This window comes from Larus michahellis, chromosome 8 (assembly GCF_964199755.1).
Source record: "Larus michahellis chromosome 8, bLarMic1.1, whole genome shotgun sequence".
NCBI lineage: Eukaryota > Metazoa > Chordata > Aves > Charadriiformes > Laridae > Larus > Larus michahellis.
In genome coordinates this window covers 37,051,931-37,075,703 of record NC_133903.1, presented here as the reverse complement: position 1 = coordinate 37,075,703, position 23,773 = coordinate 37,051,931, and the positions used below count along the sequence as shown (strand labels likewise).

The 23,773-nt window shown below is 38.5% G+C and overlaps 1 protein-coding gene across 3 annotated transcripts in view; it reads right to left on the bottom strand.

The window, feature by feature from the left end:
- DPYD (dihydropyrimidine dehydrogenase) overlaps positions 1–23,773 on the bottom strand; it is a 365,352-nt gene that overhangs the window by 168,500 nt on the left and 173,079 nt on the right. For all 3 annotated transcript variants that reach the window (XR_012588641.1, XM_074597190.1, XM_074597191.1), the window contains exons 12-13: positions 15,311–15,495; positions 7,656–7,871 (exon numbers count right to left, since the gene is read on the bottom strand). Coding sequence is in view for 2 of the 3 variants with exons in the window: in XM_074597190.1 (XP_074453291.1) it covers positions 7,656–7,871; positions 15,311–15,495 (401 nt within the window). In the remaining variant the exon portion in view is untranslated. The remainder of the gene's footprint in view (positions 1–7,655; positions 7,872–15,310; positions 15,496–23,773) is intronic.

Below are 23,773 nucleotides of genomic sequence, written 5' to 3'. Positions count from 1 at the left end.
TTACACAAGTATGTTACATATTTGCTTTTTAGAATCCTGTTTATTCAGGATGTGATATTCAAAAATGTTGAGTACTTCGGATACAGACATCAAGAGCTGCAGATTCTCAGCAGTTTTGGAAAATCATGCATGTGTGCTCGCTTTGTCTCTCTTTTGTTACGTATTTGCAGATATTTTTAGAAGAATGAGGTAAATAAAGCAGAAGTAGTAAAAAGCAAAGCAGCTTCTTCAACATAAAAAGAAACACTATTCAGATTTTTAGCCAACCGTAAAATTTGCATCCATTTTGTTTGACTGATTGGCTAATAGTTGTGCTATGAATAGACATCAAATCTTCTCTTAAGCACTGGTCACTTCCAGAGTACCACACATTATGCTGAGCAGGAACGAACACTCCTACTTATGGTGGCTATTGTTTATAGAAAGGCTTATGTACAAAATACTCAGTATTGCATGCAATCCTTACCCTCTTCCGAATTTCACTGGAACTGCTTCTCAGTTATGCCACTCTAAGTGCACAATGAGTTTCATTAAAATATGCAATGGTTTTCAGATTAAAAACTACCCAAAAGACTGGTTTACAAGTCTTTTATACATAAGGTGCCTAAAATATTCAAGCTGGAGGTTAATGATTAAAATTACGCTTTGTATGTTAGTGCACTGTTGCTCTACTGTTTTAAACCATTGGCTCCAGAAGAAAAAGACATGAAAAAGAAACAATCTAAATACTGTGTAAAAAACAAACAGATGAACAGAAAAAGAATCCTTAGACAACTATATAATTGAGGAACCTGCAGCATACCAAGAACCAGTTTTGCACATGTGCCCCATGCCTTGAGATATCAGACTTCTCCGTGACATACTCTGTGCTGTGGCTCTCATTGCAGAACAAATGAAGCATTTCTGCAATACTTAATGCTACAGGAAGAGTGGGATTAAACATTTGCCCAAAGGCCTAATTTTTATCATGAACCTGTAAAAAGATTTTCATTTTTGAAGTAATAAATACAGTCACAAAGAGAGAGAGACTTTTTACAGATAGTCGTTAAACTCTTGCTTTAAAAATGCAGTTCATTATCTCCAACATTCAGCGTACTAATTGGCCAAAATACCCAGACTTACTAATGTAACAACAGATTATTAAAATGGTCCAAACTACCTCACTTGCAAAGTCATTGGTGTCAAGAAGCAAGCCTGCAACAATTTAAGGCATACCTCTACTTCGTGCAGACTTCCGCAGGTAGGAAGGTACTTGGCTTATCAACAACGCCTTGGTTAAAGCGCTCATTCCTGTATTCTTTGGCCTCTCTGCTTTCACTGTGTTGTTCAAGCTGTGCTACATCTCTCCAGCCCAGGATTCTTCCAGGGTGAAGGTGTGCCAAGCCCCTACTGCCCCAGGTGTACGGACTGAGGACAAAGAATGGTCAAACACAGTCCTCTCCAGTTCCTCAGACAGCAATTTTGAAGCGATGAAAGTTACTAGCATTTAAGGACAGCCTCCAGGCGTCTTTACACTGGGTCAGGGGTAGGGGAAAACTAAGTAGAGATGAGAACTGGCGCTTACATTGAAGGTAACAGAGAAATGCTTTTTCTTGAGGAAAAAGGAGGAAAATCTGATTTCCTGCCACTTACTGAGATGCACAAAATGATTTGTTCCTTTTTTGTAGCTAAAGAACACATTTTCTGTATAAAAATATTCAAGTAAAATACAATGTTGTACCTACAGCATTTTAAATAATAATAACATTATATTGTATTTCCCTAGAATAGTCTTTTACCACCTCTGTCAAACTTAGCTAATTTTATGCAGTGATTTAAAAATGTAAAAATTGGGGAACAATAAAGCTGGTATTTCTTATTAAAATTGTTTCAGAAATATGGAACAAAAGAAGGTACATAAAGAACTCATAAGAATATTGAGATCAACACTAATGATTTTAACATTGGTAAAAACAAAAAACCAATTCAACTCACAGAGCTTCGTATGCTAAGAAATCCTGTAAAATGCCCATTTTTCTCTTCAAAAAACGTAGTTAGTAAAAGTCCTCTGATGTTATTTAGTAGAAAGGCAAACAGTCCTTTTTATACTTGACATTAACAATCTGATCATTTGTCTCCCCAAAGAAAGCCCATACAGATTTCATACAGACCACACAATAAAGAATAGTAATATTTCTGTTTACTGAGATATCAACTGGCATTTCGTTGCAAGTCAATGGTCTATCTTTGCTACAGCGTACTAGACCTCAATGTGGCATCTACAAATGTCAAGAGTATAAAAAAAAATTATGGGATGGAAATCAAAAGCATGTTCTAAATTCCTAAAAAACGAAACAAAGTTCACCTAAACATATTTGCTGCAGAAATCAGTACAATATTCAGCTGTCAATCTTGAAAAACAATGAGGGAGCGATGCTGTCAGTAGGACAGGATAATAACATTTCAAGCAGATGTTCAGGCAGGGCTCTAATTCTCACTGAACTCCCTTGGTAAGCATTTAATTTCTTTATCATATGCAAGCTAGGCAAATTGTACTTCATCAAAACTGTATTGTGAAATATTAATATTTCATATTATAGCAAAACTCCATAGAATAACCTTTGTCATATTAAGAACATCAGAATTTCAAATGTCATGGTTCTGCATTTTAATGCATCTTAAATAGCTTTTTGGCTTGGCACCATAAATTATAACTAGTTTAATCTAAATTACTATGCTGTAATATCATACAAAAATATACATTTTGTAATACAGATTCACTTCTGTGAAATACTAATGTTATGGAAAACAATGCGTCATTGTACCATGATTTTTACCACCTTCAATTATGAAGCGAGGTGCACACAGTGCAAATGTACAGAGAGAACTAGTTGGAGCCTGAATACATATATTGTAATAACACAGCACACAGAAATGTGATATATCCTTGGTAAATTAATTAATTCTCTACCAGCAATGGTTTTAATTTAGAAATGGTTCTGAAAATATATTGTAAAATGTACAACAGTGAATTGTATAAACATATATTATGACTAGAAAGTTTTCTCCACTATGGTTTTGTTCAAATTTAATCTAGTTTTAATTGTAGCTCTGTTTTTTAAAATCATCCATGCAACTTGCTCCATGTATAATGAAAAGAAAAATATTAAAGATTAAAAATGAAGTTAGTCTGCATGTTGATTTCTGCCGGTTCTCATAATAAAGGCAACTGTTTCCACGTTATTGAAAGCGACAGCATCACAAATCAATGCATGTCACAACAGAATAAAGACAGATGTATCTGATTAATGAGAATTAAATTTTAGAAGTGAAGGAAGCATCTAAAAATCAAAGCAAACATTTCTGCTATCCCAGTTGTTTTTTTCCTCTTTCTAAGCAGCCCATACAATGCAGTGAGAGAACAACAAAGCCTGAATTCTGTTGATAAAACCAAAATTTCTGCTATAAACTCACTGTGGTAATGGATATGGTATAGAGACGTGCACACATTGCATAACCTCTGACTTATTTTGATACTATGCTTATACAAACTTCCTGATTACAGGTTTAAATGCAAATTTTGTGTACTAAACAATACTCACTAATAAATTCTAAGTAAATAAACCAGTTTGGTATAATGCTTTACTAAAAAACTCCCACTCACAGTTATTTGTTTAATTAATGCAGTAGCTCTCATTCTGTGGGTAGTTTTCTGTTCATCTAAGCTCTAAAAGAGGTAATAATTGGTATTCCTTTATTGTGGACTCTATGATATGCAGCTCCCCCATTTCCCATCAATAGCTTTGCAACAGAATTTACAAATAGTATGTTGCGGCACAGAGTTATCTGAATAAGACAGAAATACTATTTGAACCAACAGCGCAATGAGCTATTGATCCTGCAGTCAAACAGGGAAGACGTGAATGTAGGAAAAGGTGTGAAGGGGCATTTTTATTTTGCTACCATTTGTCTTTCCTAGTGATAGTCCATTTTAAAAAGTTATTCTCATTTCTTGAACAAATCAAACCTACTTAATACTAAAACAGCTGTGCAAAGATGTTTAATTTGGTAAATAAAATTCTTCAAGTCGCTATCCCCATCGCAGATACCTACAGACACATACAGGTACAGTACTCTATAATTAATATTTGCATAATGCTATAATATCCAGTACCATCTAAAATATGTCGAGTGCGGTATACTTAAAGGTATAAATACTTCTGAAGGAGTTTCAGCTACTTCTCATGCAAGCTTTTTTTATGTTTCAACAATAGTACAGTAGTACGCAAGAACAAACTTCTGCTGAATCACTCGGAGTTGAAATCCTCACCCTACAAACAGAAAACACTACACAGGTTGTCATGAAGGCAATTATGCAGCAAAATATGTGGGTGTTTTAAAAGGGAGTGAGCACGGCACGAAACAGTTAGTGCTATGCCAACTCCCTCTGTGGCTTTCAACGTGTGATGCTCTCAAGGTGAGGCCAAGACAGACGAGGGTGGGGGAGACTGGGGGAGTAAATTATGGCCCAGGGACTAGAATTGCAGCATTGCTATCCAACAGTTCCCCTACACAAGAAAGCATGGCCTCTCATGGCAGGGATCCCTAGCCTAGTATTATAGAAGAGTTTTCTGTGCTAGGTAGTGAAAGAGGGAAAAAGGAGAAGTTGCTCACATGAAATGAATCCTCTGTCTTATGAGAATCACGGCTCTCCAGCCTGACTCCTTTTTATCTCTGTCCTTGGATCTTCTTCTTCCAAGATTTATCCTGCTTTTCTCTCAGATCTTACTCCATCACATAGTAGTGAATGCACGGAAATCTATGGTTAGGCTGTATGTGCTTTCGCTAGCTATATGTCACCCAAATTTAGCCTGCATCAGTCACTTTTTGCTGAAGCGCCAAAGGATGCCCATGGTCAACAGGGAAGTCAGTGGTTTCCCTGACTGAACACAGTGATGGATTCAGTAACTGGCTCTGGAAAAGGGAGCAATTCTTCTGCTGCTAAGTTCCCCATTGCCACACCGGCAGTTTATGCTTGGCCTTTCACTATTGCAAATAAGAAAGAAGTCCACAAGTTAAACCTAACCAGGACAGACAAAATGAGGAAACAAGACGGATGAGCACAGAATCCTGCTCGTATCACACACAATCAAGGCTGAAGTGAAGGAGCTGCCAAAAACTGTGTCTAGCGAGCTCCCTTCCTCCCAGAAGCTGTTCCACTCTTGGGAACTTTCCTGTCTGGGCAGCAGCTCTGCCTCCTCCCACTGACTCTGCAGGCTCACATCAGGAAATCTTTGGTCCTGTTCCTGCTACGCAGTTAGCCTGGTCTGAAATCTCTACTTCCATAAGTACCACAGCCCAAGAGAGCATTCTGCTCTCTCCTGAACACTACACAAGATTTATGTCTACATAATAAGAAGCCAAGTTCTAAAAAAAATTGGCACATTATGCCAACCTATATTATTCCAAACTCTCTACCTACTCCTTGTTCTAGCATTAAGTCAACAAGAACAGTCTTTGTGTAATACTCAGTGTTCACATAAGAACTGCTGTACCTCATTGAGCTTTTTTTTCCATTTGGAATATTTATTTTTTAGCATTAATTACCATGCTACTATTATAAATAAAAGCAATTTTATTTCTGCAGCACCTCACAGCCAAGCATCTCAGATCATGTCAGCAATACTAAGGCTTAACACCTGTGGGAAGTGCACTACTGGGAAGAATACAAACAACAGCAGAAAAACTAGGTAGTACTTGGGTGGGACACAGTCCTACTGCACACAGCAATATGCACCAGAGAAAGACTACTGCCTCCTACTGAACTTTAGAAGAAAGCTTAGCTAGAAATAATGATCACTGGACTAGAATTCATCCAAAGCACTTTTCTGAACTTTTTCTCTTTAAATTAAATAATACCTACAATATTTTGTATATAAATGCAACAAAAAAAATATTTTTAAAAAACATATTTTATAGCCACTTAAGATACTTGCTTTTAGCAATCCTCTCATTTGAAAGTTCTCCATCCCAGTCACACCTCCAGAGCATGGCATCCAGTGGAACACGTTGCAGTCGCCATTTGAGAGATGACTCAGAGTCTGCTGCTTAGTGGAGTACCAACATCACTTCCTACAACATGCATGTCTTTCCTCCTGAACTCCCACCCAAGCTGGAACTCAGCCAGCGTCTGTTTAGCTCTTGAGATACACAGTAATCAACGCGCAGTCTGGCAGGATTGTGAGCATACCAGCAATAAAACTGATAAATAAATAAATCTCAGTACTTGCTATAAGTTGCCTTTAGCCTAGGCACTGAATAATTACAGTTGACGGTATGTTATACACATAAGTCACTTGTAAACATACTTGAATGACATTTATGTCCTAAAAAGTGTTCTAATAAGAAACCCTGTGAAGTAGATTGGAATCTCCATTGCAATCCTGAGGAGCACTTACTTCTTTAGGGCTGCTTCAGGTATAAGCGACAGCAGTCACAGAAGCCAGTCTGACGTATTTTACACTACGCTGTAGTAATACAGCACTTTGTCCTTAGACCTTCCTCATATTAGAGGGCCACCTTCTATAGTTAATTCACTTATGGTACTCACCCATTTAGAGGTGGCAGGGTTACAAACCCACTTTTCCTCCCCTGCTAAGGTCTCCATCCATCAGCACGTTTTTACATCCCATCTCTGAACCAAGAATAAAAGCTCCTTGTTTCCAAACTCATCTCAAAAGCTCTCATCAGCCCACGCTACTGTTTGTCACTGGTTGACAACACATTGCCATTATTCACACTGTTACTCAGGCCTATACCCAAGGATTTACCTTTGATCCTCTTCCCTTCTCCACAAGTCAAACCACATCTACATCCCAGCCCATATCCTGTTTCTTTTCTCTGCAATACGTTTATCAAAAGTGTTGTTTTCTTTCACCGTCTAAACTTCTTACTCCATCTCATTTTGCCATTTTGAATGTAAGCAGAAACGCATTCCGAATGCCATTCTCAGGTCAAACAAGCAATTACACACTTTAATTCTACACAACATGCGTTATTTTAGGTGCCACACTGAGCCATAGCCTTCAAGACTTAATTCTAACTCCTTCTTCTTCCACTCCACGTTACTGAAGGTTTATGACACTGTACTACAAACCTTCAGCACAACTACTCTTGCCTTCATAGGCTTGTTTTATGTTGCCTCCATCTTTCTCTTCCACTACCCACCCAGCCTCAAGCTTACACCCACATTATCACATTGCAGCTGCATCTCAATTTCCATGGCTTATCTTGGCAGTCCTTGGCACAGAAGCCGCCTTTCGTGAGTTGCTTGATAAAGCTGTTACTCATTCCCTTTGCATTCTGATCCCTCACAGAAAACATTTTCGCTGCAATACTTTTTCTAAAGAAGGACTATTACCCTTACTAGTTGGCTAATATTAAAAGGTCGGTGAATAAAAGGGAAGAATATAACAACAATCAAAACCAGAAACTGTGTCACCTTTATATTGCACTGTTGGAACCTCCCAGACTGGTCGACCTACACAATGTACCATACCCTTCCCTGCTATCTTTATGCTAGCTAGATTTAATTGTGTTGTTCCCAAAAGATTCAGGTTTTTCAACTATACAAAGAAATGGTTACATGCTAAATACACCTTGAAATATTTCCTTACCTTATCCAGGGAGAACGTTTTAGTGACAGCAAAGCCCCATCCAGCTTCAAAAGCTCTTCGAATCATTGAAGAACTAGTAGTAGGGGTTGCACTGGCAAGGCCAAAAGGATTTGGAAACTTCAGTCCAGCCATTTCTACACTGATGTCTACTAAATCAATAGGAGTATAGAAGAGCGGTAGTTCTGGAACAGCAGAAACTGCAACACCGTGTAAGGACTGTAAAAAAAGAAAAAAATCACCGATTCTTTTGCTGATTCATTTTTATACAATTTATTATTAACCTTGATAAAGAAACAATTCATAGAAAACAACCCAAAGTTTAAGTATTCTATTACGTTTTCAGACGTGCAAATCAGCAAAATATGCAAACACTTGCATATGTAACATTTTCTGTCCAAATAACATTCGTGCTGAAATATTATGCCATACTGGAAATAGCCGAGGAATAATAATAATGAAAGAGTTATTTCACGTCCCGTACTGCTAAGCCCGGTTCAGTTCAAAGGTTTGTTCAGCCATTTTGAACAGCCAGTTCTGATCCCTACAGCAGCCAGCAGCAGTGAGACTGAAAAACACCCCACCGGGGTATGCACAGGCAGACCCTTCCTAGATTTCTTCCCAAGCACCAGTCTATAAAAAGTGTAGGGACTTGTGAAAAATGAGGGAAGGCATCCACATGCAGGATCACTCAGCCCTAACTCAATGTATTTTGAACTCCTGCACCTTTTTTCCCCCCTTTTAACGATTTTTATCTAGCCTACACAATGGGATAAATATCAATACATGCAAAACTATTATTGTTTTAATATTTAACTGTGTTACTATGAATACTTTAAGGGTGACTAAAATTAGACTCTGATCTGGGATCAATGAAGAACATACACATTATATCTGTGACACCACAGTCACTTTTGCTTTCATTTTAAAGACAGCCTTTTCTCTGGAGAGTCGGTGAAAAGCTTTCAATGGAAATGTTGCATCTAATGCTGTAAAAATTGCAAAGAGAAAATCTTTCTCCATCTCTAGATACTGAACTGCACCCTCATCAGGCTGTGGTAGGTAGAATTAAAATCTGTGCTCACTCAGACGGTTGACTCAATGGAATCACAAAGAAATAAAGCATGAATTTCTAACATGGAGAAGCCGTATACAGTCTGTGTTCCTAATAAGTCACAGCAGTTTATTCTGTCCTTAAAATGAAGAATTCTTCAGCAGGACAAAAAGAACCACTACTGGAGGTGTGGGAAAGATTTTCTGTAACAGAGTAAAAACCACAGCCACTTCCAAATTGCTGCCTTTTAGGTTTGTTTGGATTAGGCTTTTGTTAAGGAACTTATTTACCCTACTTCTACCTGTGAAAACTAACAGGCATGGATGGGATGAGGGGTTTTTTGTTTGCTTTAGTGACTTTTGTTTCCTAGGCTGGCTGAAAACCTGAGAGTTCACATGTCTGTTTTCTTTTGGGACTGCCTGGATTCACGTCTCACATTCTAACCCCAGATCTTCGATTCCTTGGACAGAGAGGATACATTCGGGGGCCAAACTTTCTGACGGTCTTAAAACACTGAAAGTAGTGGAATTGCCCTAGCCTAAAGGATGCGAACGTGAATGTATACTTAATGGTGCACTTTTTGAGAAAAGCTAAGCTTTAAAAATCCCTAACACGTGGGACCAAACTCCCTTCAGTATCACCACCTCTCCCAGCTGGCAGCTGATGCAGCCACACCGTAAAAAAAGCCAGGCATCCCCCATTTCCTCCCTCCCGAGTCCTCACTGCTTCCCCTATGTCATACTCCACAGGGCTGGTTTCCTACACCAGAAAAATCTAAGTTCTTAGAAGACCAAACAGCCCAGCACTCTACATCTCAAAAGCTTTTTGTTAACTGACAAATCAAAGAAAAAGAAAAAAAAAAAAAAAAGAAAAAAGAGGTACTGTCTTTTGATTATTCTGGGTTTGATTTCACCCTTTTAACTTTTTTTTAGTCTTTCTTAACTAAAATTTCTACTGCAAAATGTTGTTTGCAATGCCAAAACAGAATTTCCTGGATCACATGACTGAAATTAAAGCACGTTTTGTATGTTAGCACTTTTTGTCTCCTACATATTTGGAAGTGGGGAAATGTGCTGAAACCAACACTGATATACTGAACTCTTACACTGAACTCCTTGATTTTGATTCTGTAAGACTGACAGCAAAGAAAGACTTAAGGAAAGGTTTTTAGCCAATTCCAACTCTATGTGCACATGCGAGTAATAAACTTATTTTTCCATTTTGAAAGCAGTTATTTGTTAATTCATTGGCTATCCAGAATTGTTCAAATGTTCTCTGTGAATATATTTCAGTCTGTGGATCACTCAACTATTCACTGCTTGTATAACTGTAAATACCGATTGCTATAGACAGACAGAGAGATTAAGTGCTTAATATGCAGCTTAAGGTACATTGTACTGTTTCTTTTCCTAAGCAGGACAATTTCATACCTAAAAAGTTGTTCTCACCTAAAATAAGTGTTGCTTGAAAGTGATTCTTAACTAGAGACACAGAATGAGCTTTCTGTTAGAAAATAAATCCTATACGAGACAAAAAAAATAAAATCCACCAGAGCAGCAAAAGTCTTTTGAACCAGGAGGTTGAACACATCCATGGAAAAATAGGCCTTGCCTCCTGCATGCCATCAGGCAAACTGGTCATAAGCAACTTCCCAAACCATATGCAAATAGATCTATTCTTCCTGCTAATCTCCCCCTCACGAAGAGCAAAACCACAAACAATTCCACCCAGACACACTCAAGCAGCGCAAGAAGTGCCTAATGGTTTGTTAATGAGGAGGTAACCCAGGTGGAGGTGGCAGGAGGAGGAGAAAAAAGGTTTCAATGGAATAAACCAAGTCTTTAAAAACACACAGGGGCAGGATGCAGCTGAAGGTTCAGTAGCCAGCGGCTATACATCCTCGCAGATTTATCTCCCTCCTTCCTACCACTTCCCTTTTTGCTCTATTTATTTTTTGCTGGTTGTTCCTTTCAGCACAATGCTTATAAAAGAAATAAATTTACTAAGCCCTGATGTGTTGTTTTCTACAAAGCAAAACTTTTGGCAAACTAAAATGTTTTATAGCTTCCTGAAAGCAAAATCATCTTTATAATGAAGGATTTCCCTGACATTGCACAAACAAATAGGAAAAGAAAGCCTGCAGGCAAGGGTTTATTTATAATAACTCTTCCTTTGATTTTTAAAAATAGAGACAAAGTCCTCTAATTTGATGCCAACCAGCTGAGCTAACAATATTGCAGGTACTTATTGTTCCAGTCATGGCAATTTTTTGGATACTGGAACAGGGTGCTGAAAAATCCCCATCCCGTTGCATGCGGTGGCCCTACCTTACTCTAACCAGGATATGCCTAGAGGCAAAAGCAGCACAGTCTGTAGTGCAGGGCTGAGAGACAGGAACTCAGCTTTAGACCTGATACAATTTGTGACATTCATTTGCTTTAGATGGAGAAAATTCTTAACCACAACGGTATGGTCTAACTCCATTTTCGGGCCTTTAACAAAGATAGACTGTGAAAGTGAGTAGTTGTATTACTGTTATTTTTCACAGAGAGCCTTCTCTACAAATCCTACTGCCTGGAAGAGCTTTCCTGAATACTGTCATCTCAATCCTGCTTTCTCTATTTTTAAGTCTGATCTTAAAACGTATCGTTTCTCCCTTGCATGTGCTTCTTCCACCCTATCGTTTCTCCCTTGCATGTGCTTCTTCTATCTTCTCTCCAATTATCCGTTATTTAACTCTGTTAAATATGTTTAAGTTTTGTTAAATATGTTAATGTTATTTCATGCATCCTCAGAATGGTTGTGGAAGGGATGCCTGAGGACCATCGAGTCCAACAACGTTGCTCAAAGCAGGGTCAGCTGGAGCAGGTTGGTCAGGGCTCTGTCCAGTTGGACTGAGATTTTTCTAACTTGCTTCCTGGCTTTCTGTTTCTGGAACAGACTGGAACATGTTTACTCAGTTGTAAGCAACAAAAATACCAGGTTTCCTGCACCTGCATTTACTCCACCTTTTTGCAAATGCTGCTTTGTTACTCATCTCCACGCTAGTGTTTCATATGTTGTTCTATCTAAACAAAAGGACATTCAATTTTTCCTTTGGTTATCCTGAAAAGAAGCAGACAACATAACTAATAGCTTCTAAGACAAGCTTCCTGGGAACCACCCATCTCTGCTATTGATTATAAAATAACGTACATTCATGCATGCTTGAGGAATGTATGAGAATGGTCAACCTTCATAAAAGAATCAACAACTATACTCTTCAGATACAGAGCCCATATATTTTTGACAGCATAGATAAAGAAAAAAATAGCAAATATACAATACTGGTTCAAAATAACACACTGATATGCTCCAAATTCGTATAGAATAGCATCTTAGTGAAGTGCAATTTATATCAGTTGGGATTCAGCCCTCTATTCTTTAAGTGTATCATGTACGTTTCAGTCTAGGAAAAATATAAAAGGAACTGTCCACACTGGGGAGATTACAGTAAAGAAAAGATAGATTTAAATAAAAGAAAACTTATTGTGAACCAGAGAGGAAAAGTCACTTTTTAAGAGGGATTTTAGTGAGAAGAAGATGTCAGCTTGACTGCCACATATGGGAAAACGCTCCACAGGTAAGTGTATGAATGGAGCAGGAGTGAAGCATCAAGGCTGGCCCAGTGGTCCAGGAAGAAAACACTGGAAGAATCACAATGTGAGAGCTGTCTTTGCTCTCAAGGCAAGCATAGAAAATTAGAAGTTAGCCCTGCATAATTGTGAATTAATCCAAACATAGCTATTATATTATTAAATCCCATACACTGATCAAAAATAAATGAATTGTAACAGAGGCACAGGAGAGAATAGCAGCCTATATTGCTTCTGTGCAAGATCATAAAGTCAGTGTTGGACAAAAGTGAGGGCCATTGCAATCCCAAACTAAATACATCACTGAAATTATTTTACAGAAATTTTTACATCATTCATGGAATAACAATAAAGGTTGAATCCTGAAAAAATGTTGTGAATAGCAGATAGTTGCATGAATCGGTCTGATTCTGTTTGGATCTCTAATGACTCACAAAGAACGGTTCTAGGAAGACTGACTATATTTTCTAACAGGTTATACTACAACTATCCTTAGTTAGGCTTTGACTGGTCATGTTTATAGAAACTAACCTGACACAGCTGCAGGCAAGAATTTCTGAGATGAACCTATGCTTCATATAGTGGGAGGAATACGTTAAGAGGCAGGAGATATTTAGGCAACTAATGATGGAACGTTTCCAGCATAAGAGCAGCCAAGAAGCTTCTGTAAATAACTCCCAGTTTTGAACATAAGGCATTTCTGCTGGAGAGTCCTTGAGTCTGGATCTCATGCTTCACTTGACCATGTGCCAGAGCTTGCAACGACTGGAGTTTCAGGGCACATCTCAGGCCCATCTGTTTGCTTAGCCTTTTGCCTGGAGTAGGCTGGGACACGAGCAGTGTGCCATTCAAACGGTGCATTCTGCAAGAAGTCGGGATGGCGTTTTGAGTTTCAGGCTTTGACATGGTCTTGGGTTGGCTGAGAAATCCTATGGAATATTTTTATTTTGCTAAAGGCTGACTGCATTATTTATAGATCCTGGTGCTGAGATAGCCGGTGATTTTGGAAATGGCTACCTATTCCTGTAACTAAAATGCCAATGAATAGGTGGTATCAATGTATTTATTTAAAATTTAATGTGTACTCGGATTCAGACACTCAGATCACAGGGATGCTTCTTGCCTTAGAATCTCACAGTAGAGACAAAATAAGGTAGTGTGTAAGTGTATTTTTTCATTTGATACGGGAATTTTCCAGAACACAGGTCTGTGACCTGGATGTGCACACACACACGTGCACAAAAGCATGCACACATGCACACACCTACCCCTATAAACACCAGGGTAACACAATCCTTTCTAAACAACTTCTTTAAAAAACAAACTCTCCTCCAGTCACTAAAATTTCTACCAGGTCCAAACACTGGTGAAGTAAATTGCCAAATTACAGCACGCTGCACCACAGCAACCAGATTTTACAAGGGCTGCACATCCAAATAAATGCCCCTGGGCAACCCATTCATCTAACAGCTGGAAAGGTGACACTTGACATTTGGAAACTTTCCTGTGAAGATTGCTGTAAGGCTTTCCCATTAGCTTCCTGGTGAGACTGTAAGGTCGAATAAGCTGCCTTGAAACCTGCAAAGGGTAACGAAAATGCTCTAATATCACAAGCCTGCTTGATTTAAAATTCTAATTCTCAAGCCATGACTATTCAGATTTTTTCTGAAGTATTCAATACATTCCAGAGGGGGAAAAAAAAACAAGCTTTGAGGAGGAAGCAACATGATAAAGGAGGGTTTTTAAGTGATGCGTGTATTTCTAGAGGTTAAAGAGGAAGGAGACAAAAAGGAGGAGATAGCCCCTTCTCCCCCGTCACAGTTACCCAAATTCACTGCGCACTGAGAAATTAAGCAAGCAGGTCAGGGATTAAAGATGTTTCACACTCAGCATTTTCATAGGGTCTAAGAACGCAGGACACAAACAGTGCTTTAGAACAAGTGAGAAAAAATATGCACAGATACTAACAACAAGCTTTCAGTTGAAGTATTTTTAGGAAGTGAAATCAGACCCCAACAGCATGAAATTGCACAAACATGCAATCAGACAGGCTTTGAGCAGATGGATGGGGGAGAAAGACATCGAGCTGTTACAGTCCCAACTTCAGTTGTTCAAATCTCTTTTTGTGGGAGAATGAATCATGTATCATGTTTCTGAAAAGTTCCTTGCACTACGAACACGCTCTTTGTCAGCTGGTTCTTCACACACAGGCTGTGGCTCCTGTCTCTGCAGGTTCCTCTGCAGCTCCTCTAGACCTTGTGCTCTTTCTTCTACTAGAACAATTAGGGCAGAGGTGCTCAGCCAGGGGGACACAAGGAGCACCGGAAGGGAACAAGCAGTTACCAGGTTTTTCAAGTCTGTACCCCTTAAACTCACATTTCTCAGGTAAATTCTCCTTTGCATTATTTTCCCCTGTGCATTCTTGTGTCCAGGTCATCAGCCTCATCAGAGCAAACTTTGGTTCTGGTGTAGATAATCTGAGGGCTCTATAAACTACTAAAGTACAAGTACATGCTTGTACTTTAAAAGTACTAAAATTGTCTTCCCAGGTAACAACATTGGCGGTATTTAATTTTTATTTTATGCACTACTGAGAGATTTTACTTTTTAATACTGATGGGGCTCACTTCTTTTCCCCAATTAACTAATTAGGACTTCTACTTGCACTGTGTATTGTGCAGGAAGGCTTGCTACCCTTGAGTGGAATTCAGAGCTGGGGCCAAGAAAATGTTGCTTGGATTTTAGTGTTAAGATAACGTAAGAAAGCTGGGTTCAACTACCCAAACTCAAGTATGTGATCCAAGTTGAAAGAATCTATAATTTTCAAATCACCAGATAATCTAGGTATTAGTTCCTCAAAAATTGTATTTTTAAATCTAAAACACAATGAAATCATTTTAACAATCACAGTAAAAGTATCTACAAGCAGACAGAAATGGGAAAGAGAAAAGTACTTTTAAAAAAATCACCTGTATGTATCTGTGCATGTACCAGGAAGCCTGTTTTCCATCATTTACTGATTCCACTGTAGTGTTAGCAAGACCGCCAATGTCACCCCCTGCAAACACCCAGGGTTCACTTGCTTGCATTGTTTCCGGATCTACTTCAGGAAGACCCCATCTGTTAAACTTGATAGGTGCCATGGCCTCTTTAACTGTAATTAAAGTGAACGACAAGTATGTTAATAGAAGAAACACAAAATTGTTGCTAAAATCTGTCAAATATACACTGATAAGAATAAGAAAAGCGGTTCCGAGTCCTAGTTCTTTCAGTTACTGAAACGTAAATTTACAGTAGAAAAGTCCTTTTATATACACGAACGTTTTTGTTGAGCTAGTGAAGCTATGTAATTGCAAACGGGACTCAGACAGAACAACACGCGTTATACAGAACAGCAGCTTGGTAGTATCAGAAAAGTAAGCAGTTCCTGTGTGCCTACAAAGCCAGACTTGCGTACAAGATAAATGCACACAAGCATCACAAGAAGTGACTGACTCGGTGCTGGCTCAAGAAATAATTGGTGCTAATGTTCTTCTGGTCCCTCCCTGGGAGCACACTGCTTATCCCAGCAGCTGGGATTCACAAAGTCATTCTCACTGGCATTCTTCATCTCCCAGTCCAGCACTTCTGAAAATCCTATTAATGAAGAATATTAACAAAGGAAAAATAAATACTCACCCTTTCCCTCCACCCATAGCTTTGTAGTGCACTTACCATATCAACATGCTTTTCTCCTGAATAACCTACCATATACTCTCTTGTGCGACTTAATATGCAGCATATGATTTTTGAGGTTTAAAATGAAAAAAGAATGTTTATGATGCAATTCCCAGAAATCAATTTAGATCTCCAGAATTTACTTCCTATATCTATTAACCCTCACAACAGAAATGATACCCTGCTATTTTTTGACAGGTCATTATTAAACCTGACTGAAAATTTTCAGATGGAACATTTTCCCGCCAGGAAACGGTATGCTATGAAGGCTTTGGCTTCACAAAGGGTGTTGGTTTAAAAGAAATTTAATTCTGAAAAAGATACGTTTCAATAAAGTCAAAACCATCTTGACTCAATATTTAAACCAGAACATCCTGAAAGTAAGGATCACTTTGAAACTTGTTACGTATATTAAGAATAAAATCATAAAAACACAATCAAAATGAAATGCTTAGATGAAGACAATATCTTTTGTATCTTTTTCACTGCAGTTTCTGATGTTTTTTTAAAGCATGCATTAAGATATCTTAAATTTTTTCATGTTAGTAAACAGCATACATAGGCATTCTGCACATGAACTATTATTGTCCTTAAAAATAACATGGATGTGAAAATAAAAAAATTAATTTTATACTGCATGGCATTATATTGCATGGCATTAAATACACATAAATGCTCAGAAGACTCAGAAAAAAATTATCTTGCTCTATATTAATATGATCTTTATTACGCAGTTTAAAATTATTTTGTTGTAATCACGAAGACACTTCAAAGTAGCTTCATGGAGAAAATCACTTTTTCAATAAATATTTTCAGCAAATGTTGATGACGTACACCAAAACGAGGGGGTTTTACACAGTTTTGTCTACAGGAACTGAAGATTCTGCGATAAAATGCAGCTTAAAATTGCAATGTCCCTCAGGGACGTACCACTAGCAGATGCAGATTGCCAAGGTCAATTAAACTGATGTAGTTGTGCTGTCATATATGTAAAAGAGAGACCTGCCAGTTTAAGGCACGATTATTTCTCCAACATGAGGGCAACGTCAGAGTATTGCCCCAGCGCATACCTGAGCGCACAGGAAGCTTCAAACACATCTTTCCTGCACATCATCGTGATGGAATTTTCTTCCCAGGCTCTGGGAAGAAAATCTCCCAGAAAGAAGAAAATCTCCCTTCACCTCCAAATCATACATTAGAAGTGTATTTCAAAGCGGTGGCTGTGTATAATCCGGAGCAAAATAATAAAACAGAAAGCAAGGTACAAACGTTGTCACCTACTTGTCCCACCTACGCTCTCTTCCTCACCCTTGGCATACACAAATACCCGAAGGACTCAAATCCAAAGTATTTTTTTGCAACTTGTTCAGAAGCCAGAATCACAGAAGACAGTTTTAAGCTGAAACACTGTAGCAGGTTTTCATACCAAGAGTATTTAATCTATCTTCAAGACCTATTGCTTGCACAATCACTCCCACCCTGCCTGTACTTGTGGCTTAACTTGGCAAAAATAATATTTGCGTAGTAACAGCATCAAAAACTTATTAAATGTTTTCCTTTAAAAATATTTAAATTACTGAAAGATCACACCAAACACAACCTTCAGACTGAGACATTTTTCAGTCTGGAAAATGAATTTTTTGGTTTGTTTGCTTGGGTTTGGGTTTTTTTTCCATTTCTTTCTTTTTTAAAAGAGGAAAGTGCTGATAATGACTGATAGCAGTTTTATTAAGAATGCTTCAATAATATTTATAAATCAATACATTAACTTTCTCTTTATGTCTCAGATGGTCTGTACTTCAAGAAAGCTTTTGATCTTCTTGTATTTGTCACATATAGGATAACTTGCCGCATGGGGTGGTACCATCTCAGCATGGGGTCTAGACTCTTCTCGCAAGCTAAATACATACAGGCTTGTAAAGACATGTTTGGAAAAAACCCAGAGGAAAACTTGGTGCTGCGGGATTTGGTACCGGGGATTTAATAGATGACTTTTGTTTCTCTGAGACACGACTGAACCACAGTAAAGATGTCAAAGGGCAACATGCTGTTGGAGATGTAGTTTTTCAGAAGAAATGATGTAAAACTGGAAGTTCTGACTACTTTTTTCATCTTGCAGAAAAATAGGGTATTACCTCTTTTATCCTGGATCTATTACATTTTTCAAATCTATCTTTGGATTGCTTGTGCTAAAATAGCTGTCTGGCCGTAATTATACCAATAGCTTTTTGAGCACAAAAAATGCCCAACGTACCTTCACCTGAAACATCTCCCCAGGGCCCGGGGATTCGTCTGCCTGATCAGTATTTTTAAAACCGGGAAAGAACATTTCCCTGGTGGCAAGGTTGACATGGTATCTGGCAGCTATCTCCTTCTGTCTTTTTTATAATCTCCAAGATTTAGGTTACGTAAAAATAAGGGCATGATTTAAAAGCATCTTATATAAGAGTTCCTAACGTCCTCACAATTTGGATCTGGCACCCAGGGCAACTGTGAGGCTGGAGGTACCACCTCCCAGGCCACCTGCAGAAAGAAGGGAAGAACTCTGGTCTTCACAAAAGGAAGTCCCTTCCCTGCCCCTGCAGGGGCTGAGAGAGACTCTTAAGAGCCAAACCTGAGCTTGAAAGGAGGTGATCCCAACTATCAGTTCTCTGAATTGCTGTTTGACACTGAACAAAAAGCAAACTAGATACCTAATGTTTTTGTTGGTGCATTATTTGGGACAGGGGTAAAGAAAAGTGTCTTTTAAATCCCTGCAGCCTCACACCCTTTAAAGTTTAAAACTAACGTTGCTTTTCTCTTGAAAATTCAAAGTACAATCCTGTGGCTGTGCTGCTTTCTCCATATCCTGGTGAGATATTATATATCATTTGAAAAGATCCTTCTGGATGAAAGACAACATACAATTGAATTATTCTAATGCTATCAAGTGATGCTAACACAAATAACACCAAACAAAAGGACAGTTCTGAATATATATTCCAAATTTGCTATATTCACAGAGCAAACAAACACAAATGGAAACGCAGCAGCAAATTATAGCACTTGCAAAAACAATATTAAAATATAAGTGAATACAGAAAAAATATTTTAATTAACAAAACAAATCAAATGGAAAAGATTCCTCAAATAAAGCTTTAAAAGTGAGTCTGTGTGTGTGTTTGACTGCCATGACTAATTATGTATCCATGTAATGTGTGTTCAATTTGGGCTTATTTAAATAGCAGAAATGCTCATTAGCTGCAGTATATCTGTGAAGCTTCAATAAACAGTTTAATGGTTTTTATGTTTAACCAATTTCATAAGTTCCTGTAATTTTAGCTTTAGTAGCTCATTAATGTTATTTTTGATATCCATCTTACAGACTTCCTTTACAGTGAACAGTAGCATTACTTCAGGAAAATACAAATATACTGTAACTTTCTTAATCTCAAATATAAACCCACAGCTGTCACATGCGCCAGCAGACTGACTAACTGCTGACACTGCCCAGCCTAAATGCCCAGCAAATAAAGAAAGGCACAATCACGCTTCCCACAGTCTGTGCCCCATTAGTGTACTTAAAAAGTGATCTGACTGGATAAAACTGGGTCCAGGTATGCTAGGAGGGGCTCCTGCTGCAAGCTGGTACGGACTTTGTTTTCTGCCTGTCAGCAGCAAGCAAATGTGTACTGATGCCTCTCGGGCAGCTAATAGGGCTTTAGAAGTCATCACAAAGCCACCTCTGGATATTGGAAATTGGTAATCATTTCAGGGTGCGGAACTGCTGCACTCAAACTCATTCAGTAAACCTATTTGTGGAGAAAAATCCTATTCCAGTGACTCAGCAGGAAAACTCCTACCTATTTCACTAGGAATCCTTTGAATCTATATACATTTCAGTTTTATATAACTTTTTTTTTTAAAGTCTGGTGACTAAAAGCCTATTCTGTGGGTGCGAGGCAGATGCTGTGCTACTAGGAGACACCAGGTCACCCTCATGGGCATTCCCAGCTGGGGCATCTCAGCCACCTCTCTTACAGAATCACAGAATGGTTCGGGTCAGAAGGGACCTCAAAGACCATCTAGTTCCACCCCCCTGCCATGGGCAGGGACACCTCCCACTAGACCAGGCTGCTCAAAGCCCCATCCAGCCTGGCCTTGAACACTTCCTCCCTCCTAGTCTTTCATTAGGTAGTCAAGGCTTCAGCGCTTCGAGGCTGAAGTCACCTCGTTGTCCAAGCAGGCTGTGTGAAGAAACTCAGCACTCCCTGCAGGCTTGCTGGCATCGGCACCATTTGAAGTTCTGTATTTGTACAAAGGAAATCTAAAATCTTTTTCATTTGCGAGGTCAGAGCTTTGCAAGCTTTTTCCCTAGCAAATGCTTCTCCATGTATAGAAATAATTATTAAGTAGGAGTGGATTAAATAATAAAACCGTAAACTGTTTGTGCAAATTTATTTTGCTGTATGTTGAACTATACTGGGGGGGCAGTAGTTATATTCTAGTGAGCCTTCTGGGGTTTGCTGATTCAGTTTCCAAGCAAGATGACAGTCATACTAAAAGTAAAAGCAAAATATCTGCAAGTTGTAACTGATTCCCAGAAATGTGAAATAAAAGTTTGCCCTTCAGTTACCATGCAATAGCTAGTTACTACCAAAAATCTAATAAAACATATTTTTTGCTCACAAATAGCCTACTATTTCTGGGGGTGGGGGGTTGCAAAGGCAGTATTTGGAGTTTGCTTGGATATTTTTTGCGTTCCCCTTTTTTGCCTCTCCAGGAAAATAAAACAGACATTAGCATGCTACGATTCAGTGTTCTGGAAAATGGCAATACTTGCTCTTTATTGCTGCCTGCTAAACAGAGTGTGGAACTAAACTTAGGTCGCCAGCTCCCTATCCTGTCTTAGTCCCCTGTCCTGCACTGCATTTTGTAGTGCGTTTTGAGCAAACGTACTATTTTCCATACTTTCTCCATGGTTCTCCTCAGAAACTCCAGGCTTTCCTCAGAAATTCAGAAAAGTAAGTCAGAAAAAGGACATTTGTTCCAGTGCGAAGTTTTGCAGTCTAAAAATATTGTTCCCTTTTGCTTATCAGAACAAAATAGATCAGCAAACGGTCATTCAAAGTTTAAACTTTAAAAACCAGTTGGACTGGTGTTAAGTAGAATGTTGAGGCTGTACGTGGTGCTAGGGAGTACACAGAAATACTTTTGTATATATTGAGTAGCTGCAATTTGGAATGGCGACAAAAAATATTTCAGTAATTCACTAATATATCATAGGCCTCCAAAATAACAAACCAAGCAGAAGAGCAGGAATATGAGGAAAGGTACAAAATTCTCTCACAGCTCTTTATTTATGTGGGTCAGTTATGATGGTTTGAAGGCACTGGTAAGCTATGCAATAAAAAAAAGCAGCCTGTGCTTGCAAAAGCTTTTTTTTCAACAAGGAGAAAAACATTTTTCTTACTCCATTGGCAGTAGTTTGATTTGAACGATTTGTTGAGGTTTTTTTTACTGGTTTCAGTAAAGTGGTAATGTTCTTAAAATAGTCTAGAAGGCAACTCTCCTGTTTTGTCTATTAGCAACTTCCCGAGCATAAAATGGACTTAGGAGTCCATTTTTTAAAATTAATGACGCATTTATCTGATTCCCAATGGGAGGGTGAATACCTACTGAAACTGTTGCTTAAAAACAAAATAAGCATTTTACTCTAACGAAACAAAAAAGACTAAATACCTACTGTGAGCACATGGAATCTCACTTGCAAATTTAATAGCTACAGTGCAAGAATAAGAAACATCTTGTTGAGGATAATAGACTAGAAAAATCGTTCTAACCTATGAGCCACTTTGGCTCAAAACAGCAGTTACCCATGTGCTTATGCCCTGAACACTTTGCTGAACTGGGGCTAAATCTGAATTTAATCCCTCTGGTTTTCATAGTATTTTCTTTATTCTTACATCAGTAGCATCAGCATTTATAGAATCACAGAATGGTTCGGGTTGGAAAGGACCTTAAAGATCAGCTAGTTCCAACCCCCTGCCATGGGCAGGGACACCTCCCACTAGACCCGGCTGCTAACAAATAGGACATATCCTGCTAGCTTAGCCCACACCAATACTTCATTTGCAGTTCCCTGAGGTGCTTTACGAATTAGGTCAATTGATAGAGCTCTTCGTATGAACAATTAACACGTTTATTCAACCTGCATCTGAGACATCCAGTCATAGAATAATTCGGACCAGCAGGGCTCTCTGGGGGTCACCCACTCCATCCCCTTCCAAAGTTACATCAAGTTCCAAGTCAGATCAGTTTGCTCATGGCATTGTCCAGTTTTAAGTATCTCCAGTATTTTCATTTCCATCTTTTGATGGAGAATACCTGAACATCACCATCTCTTGAATACAAAAATGTCTCCTCTTTAAAAAAAGAAAAAAAACACTAAGAATATAAGATGCTTTTCATGGTTTGGTTTTTGGTTTTCTTTTTTTGCAGCTGTTTTTTTTTTTTTTTTTTTTAAATTTTCTTTTGTTATGTATGCTGAGGCAGCCCGGATATTTGGTTGTAGTCCAGCTCAATGGTGAAAATCAAATTTCACTTTCATTAGACAGCTTAGTCAAAAAATAAAGATTTAAAAGCTACTGAAATGGTATGCTCAAAATAAACATTTTATTCCCTCAAGTCTTAGTTTCTTTTCCCTTTTACAACATCCAAAATAAATGCCTTGCATTTTTGCTTGTAATTTTATTGCTATTCTAATAGCAGTTTCACCAAAAATACAGTGTGAAACTGAGGTGTATTGCTTACCCCCAAGGTAAATGACTCTCTTCTTTCACGATCAGCTCACTGCATGACTTTGTACCCCTCCCATTTTATGCTCCTATTTAAAAACCTCACAACAACTACTTAGACAGTGAATGCATACTAAGAGATACAAGACTGGCACAGTGTTACAGCTAAGCAAGTTCAGCCTTTTAGCTGAAGTAGTTTTTAATGTGGGAGAAATCAGAATCACTCCTTTATCATAGGGTGTATGAATCACAACAAAACATACTGATTGCATAGGCTAATACTTGATTTACCACATGAGGTTCTAGAAAGCCTTCCAAAAAAACCTAAACAGAAGGTCTTAAAAACAACAAAACTTTCCAGAATTCTCATTCGAGTCAACTCCACCAACAGAGTAGCTCACGAATCTCTTAAAGATTGAAAAAATACTTTTCCCTGCTTCCTGGGGGTTAGACTGAGCCCCAAAACGTGAGCAACACAGATGACAGACTCTTTATACAGCAATACATCTCCAAGTGGAATGGGACACTGTTCTGTCAAAGAGGCGTAGACTGCACCTTACGTGCCCTTTAGAGTAGGAGGCAACTGCAGGGCAGGAGGCAGCCCTGAGTAATTAGCACTGTACGTAGCTGGGTGCTATTGCTGTCTAGGTAACAGCCTAGGCTGCAGGAGCCGATTCCAAAGCAATATTAAAACACACAAGACAGAAATGCTCCTGGAATAAACTTCAGACGTTCCTCAAAGAACCAGGTTGATCCTTCTTTTTTACTGTAGGAGAGAGTTTAGACTCTTCTCATGGCTGTATTATGGTTTAACTTTATATACAATCGGACCGGTGAACAGGAAACATCGAGTAGCTCATTCAGATTACAGACAAACCTGCTATCGGCTATATTCTAAAATTCTTCAATGGAACTTATAATTTACCTTCATTAACTAAT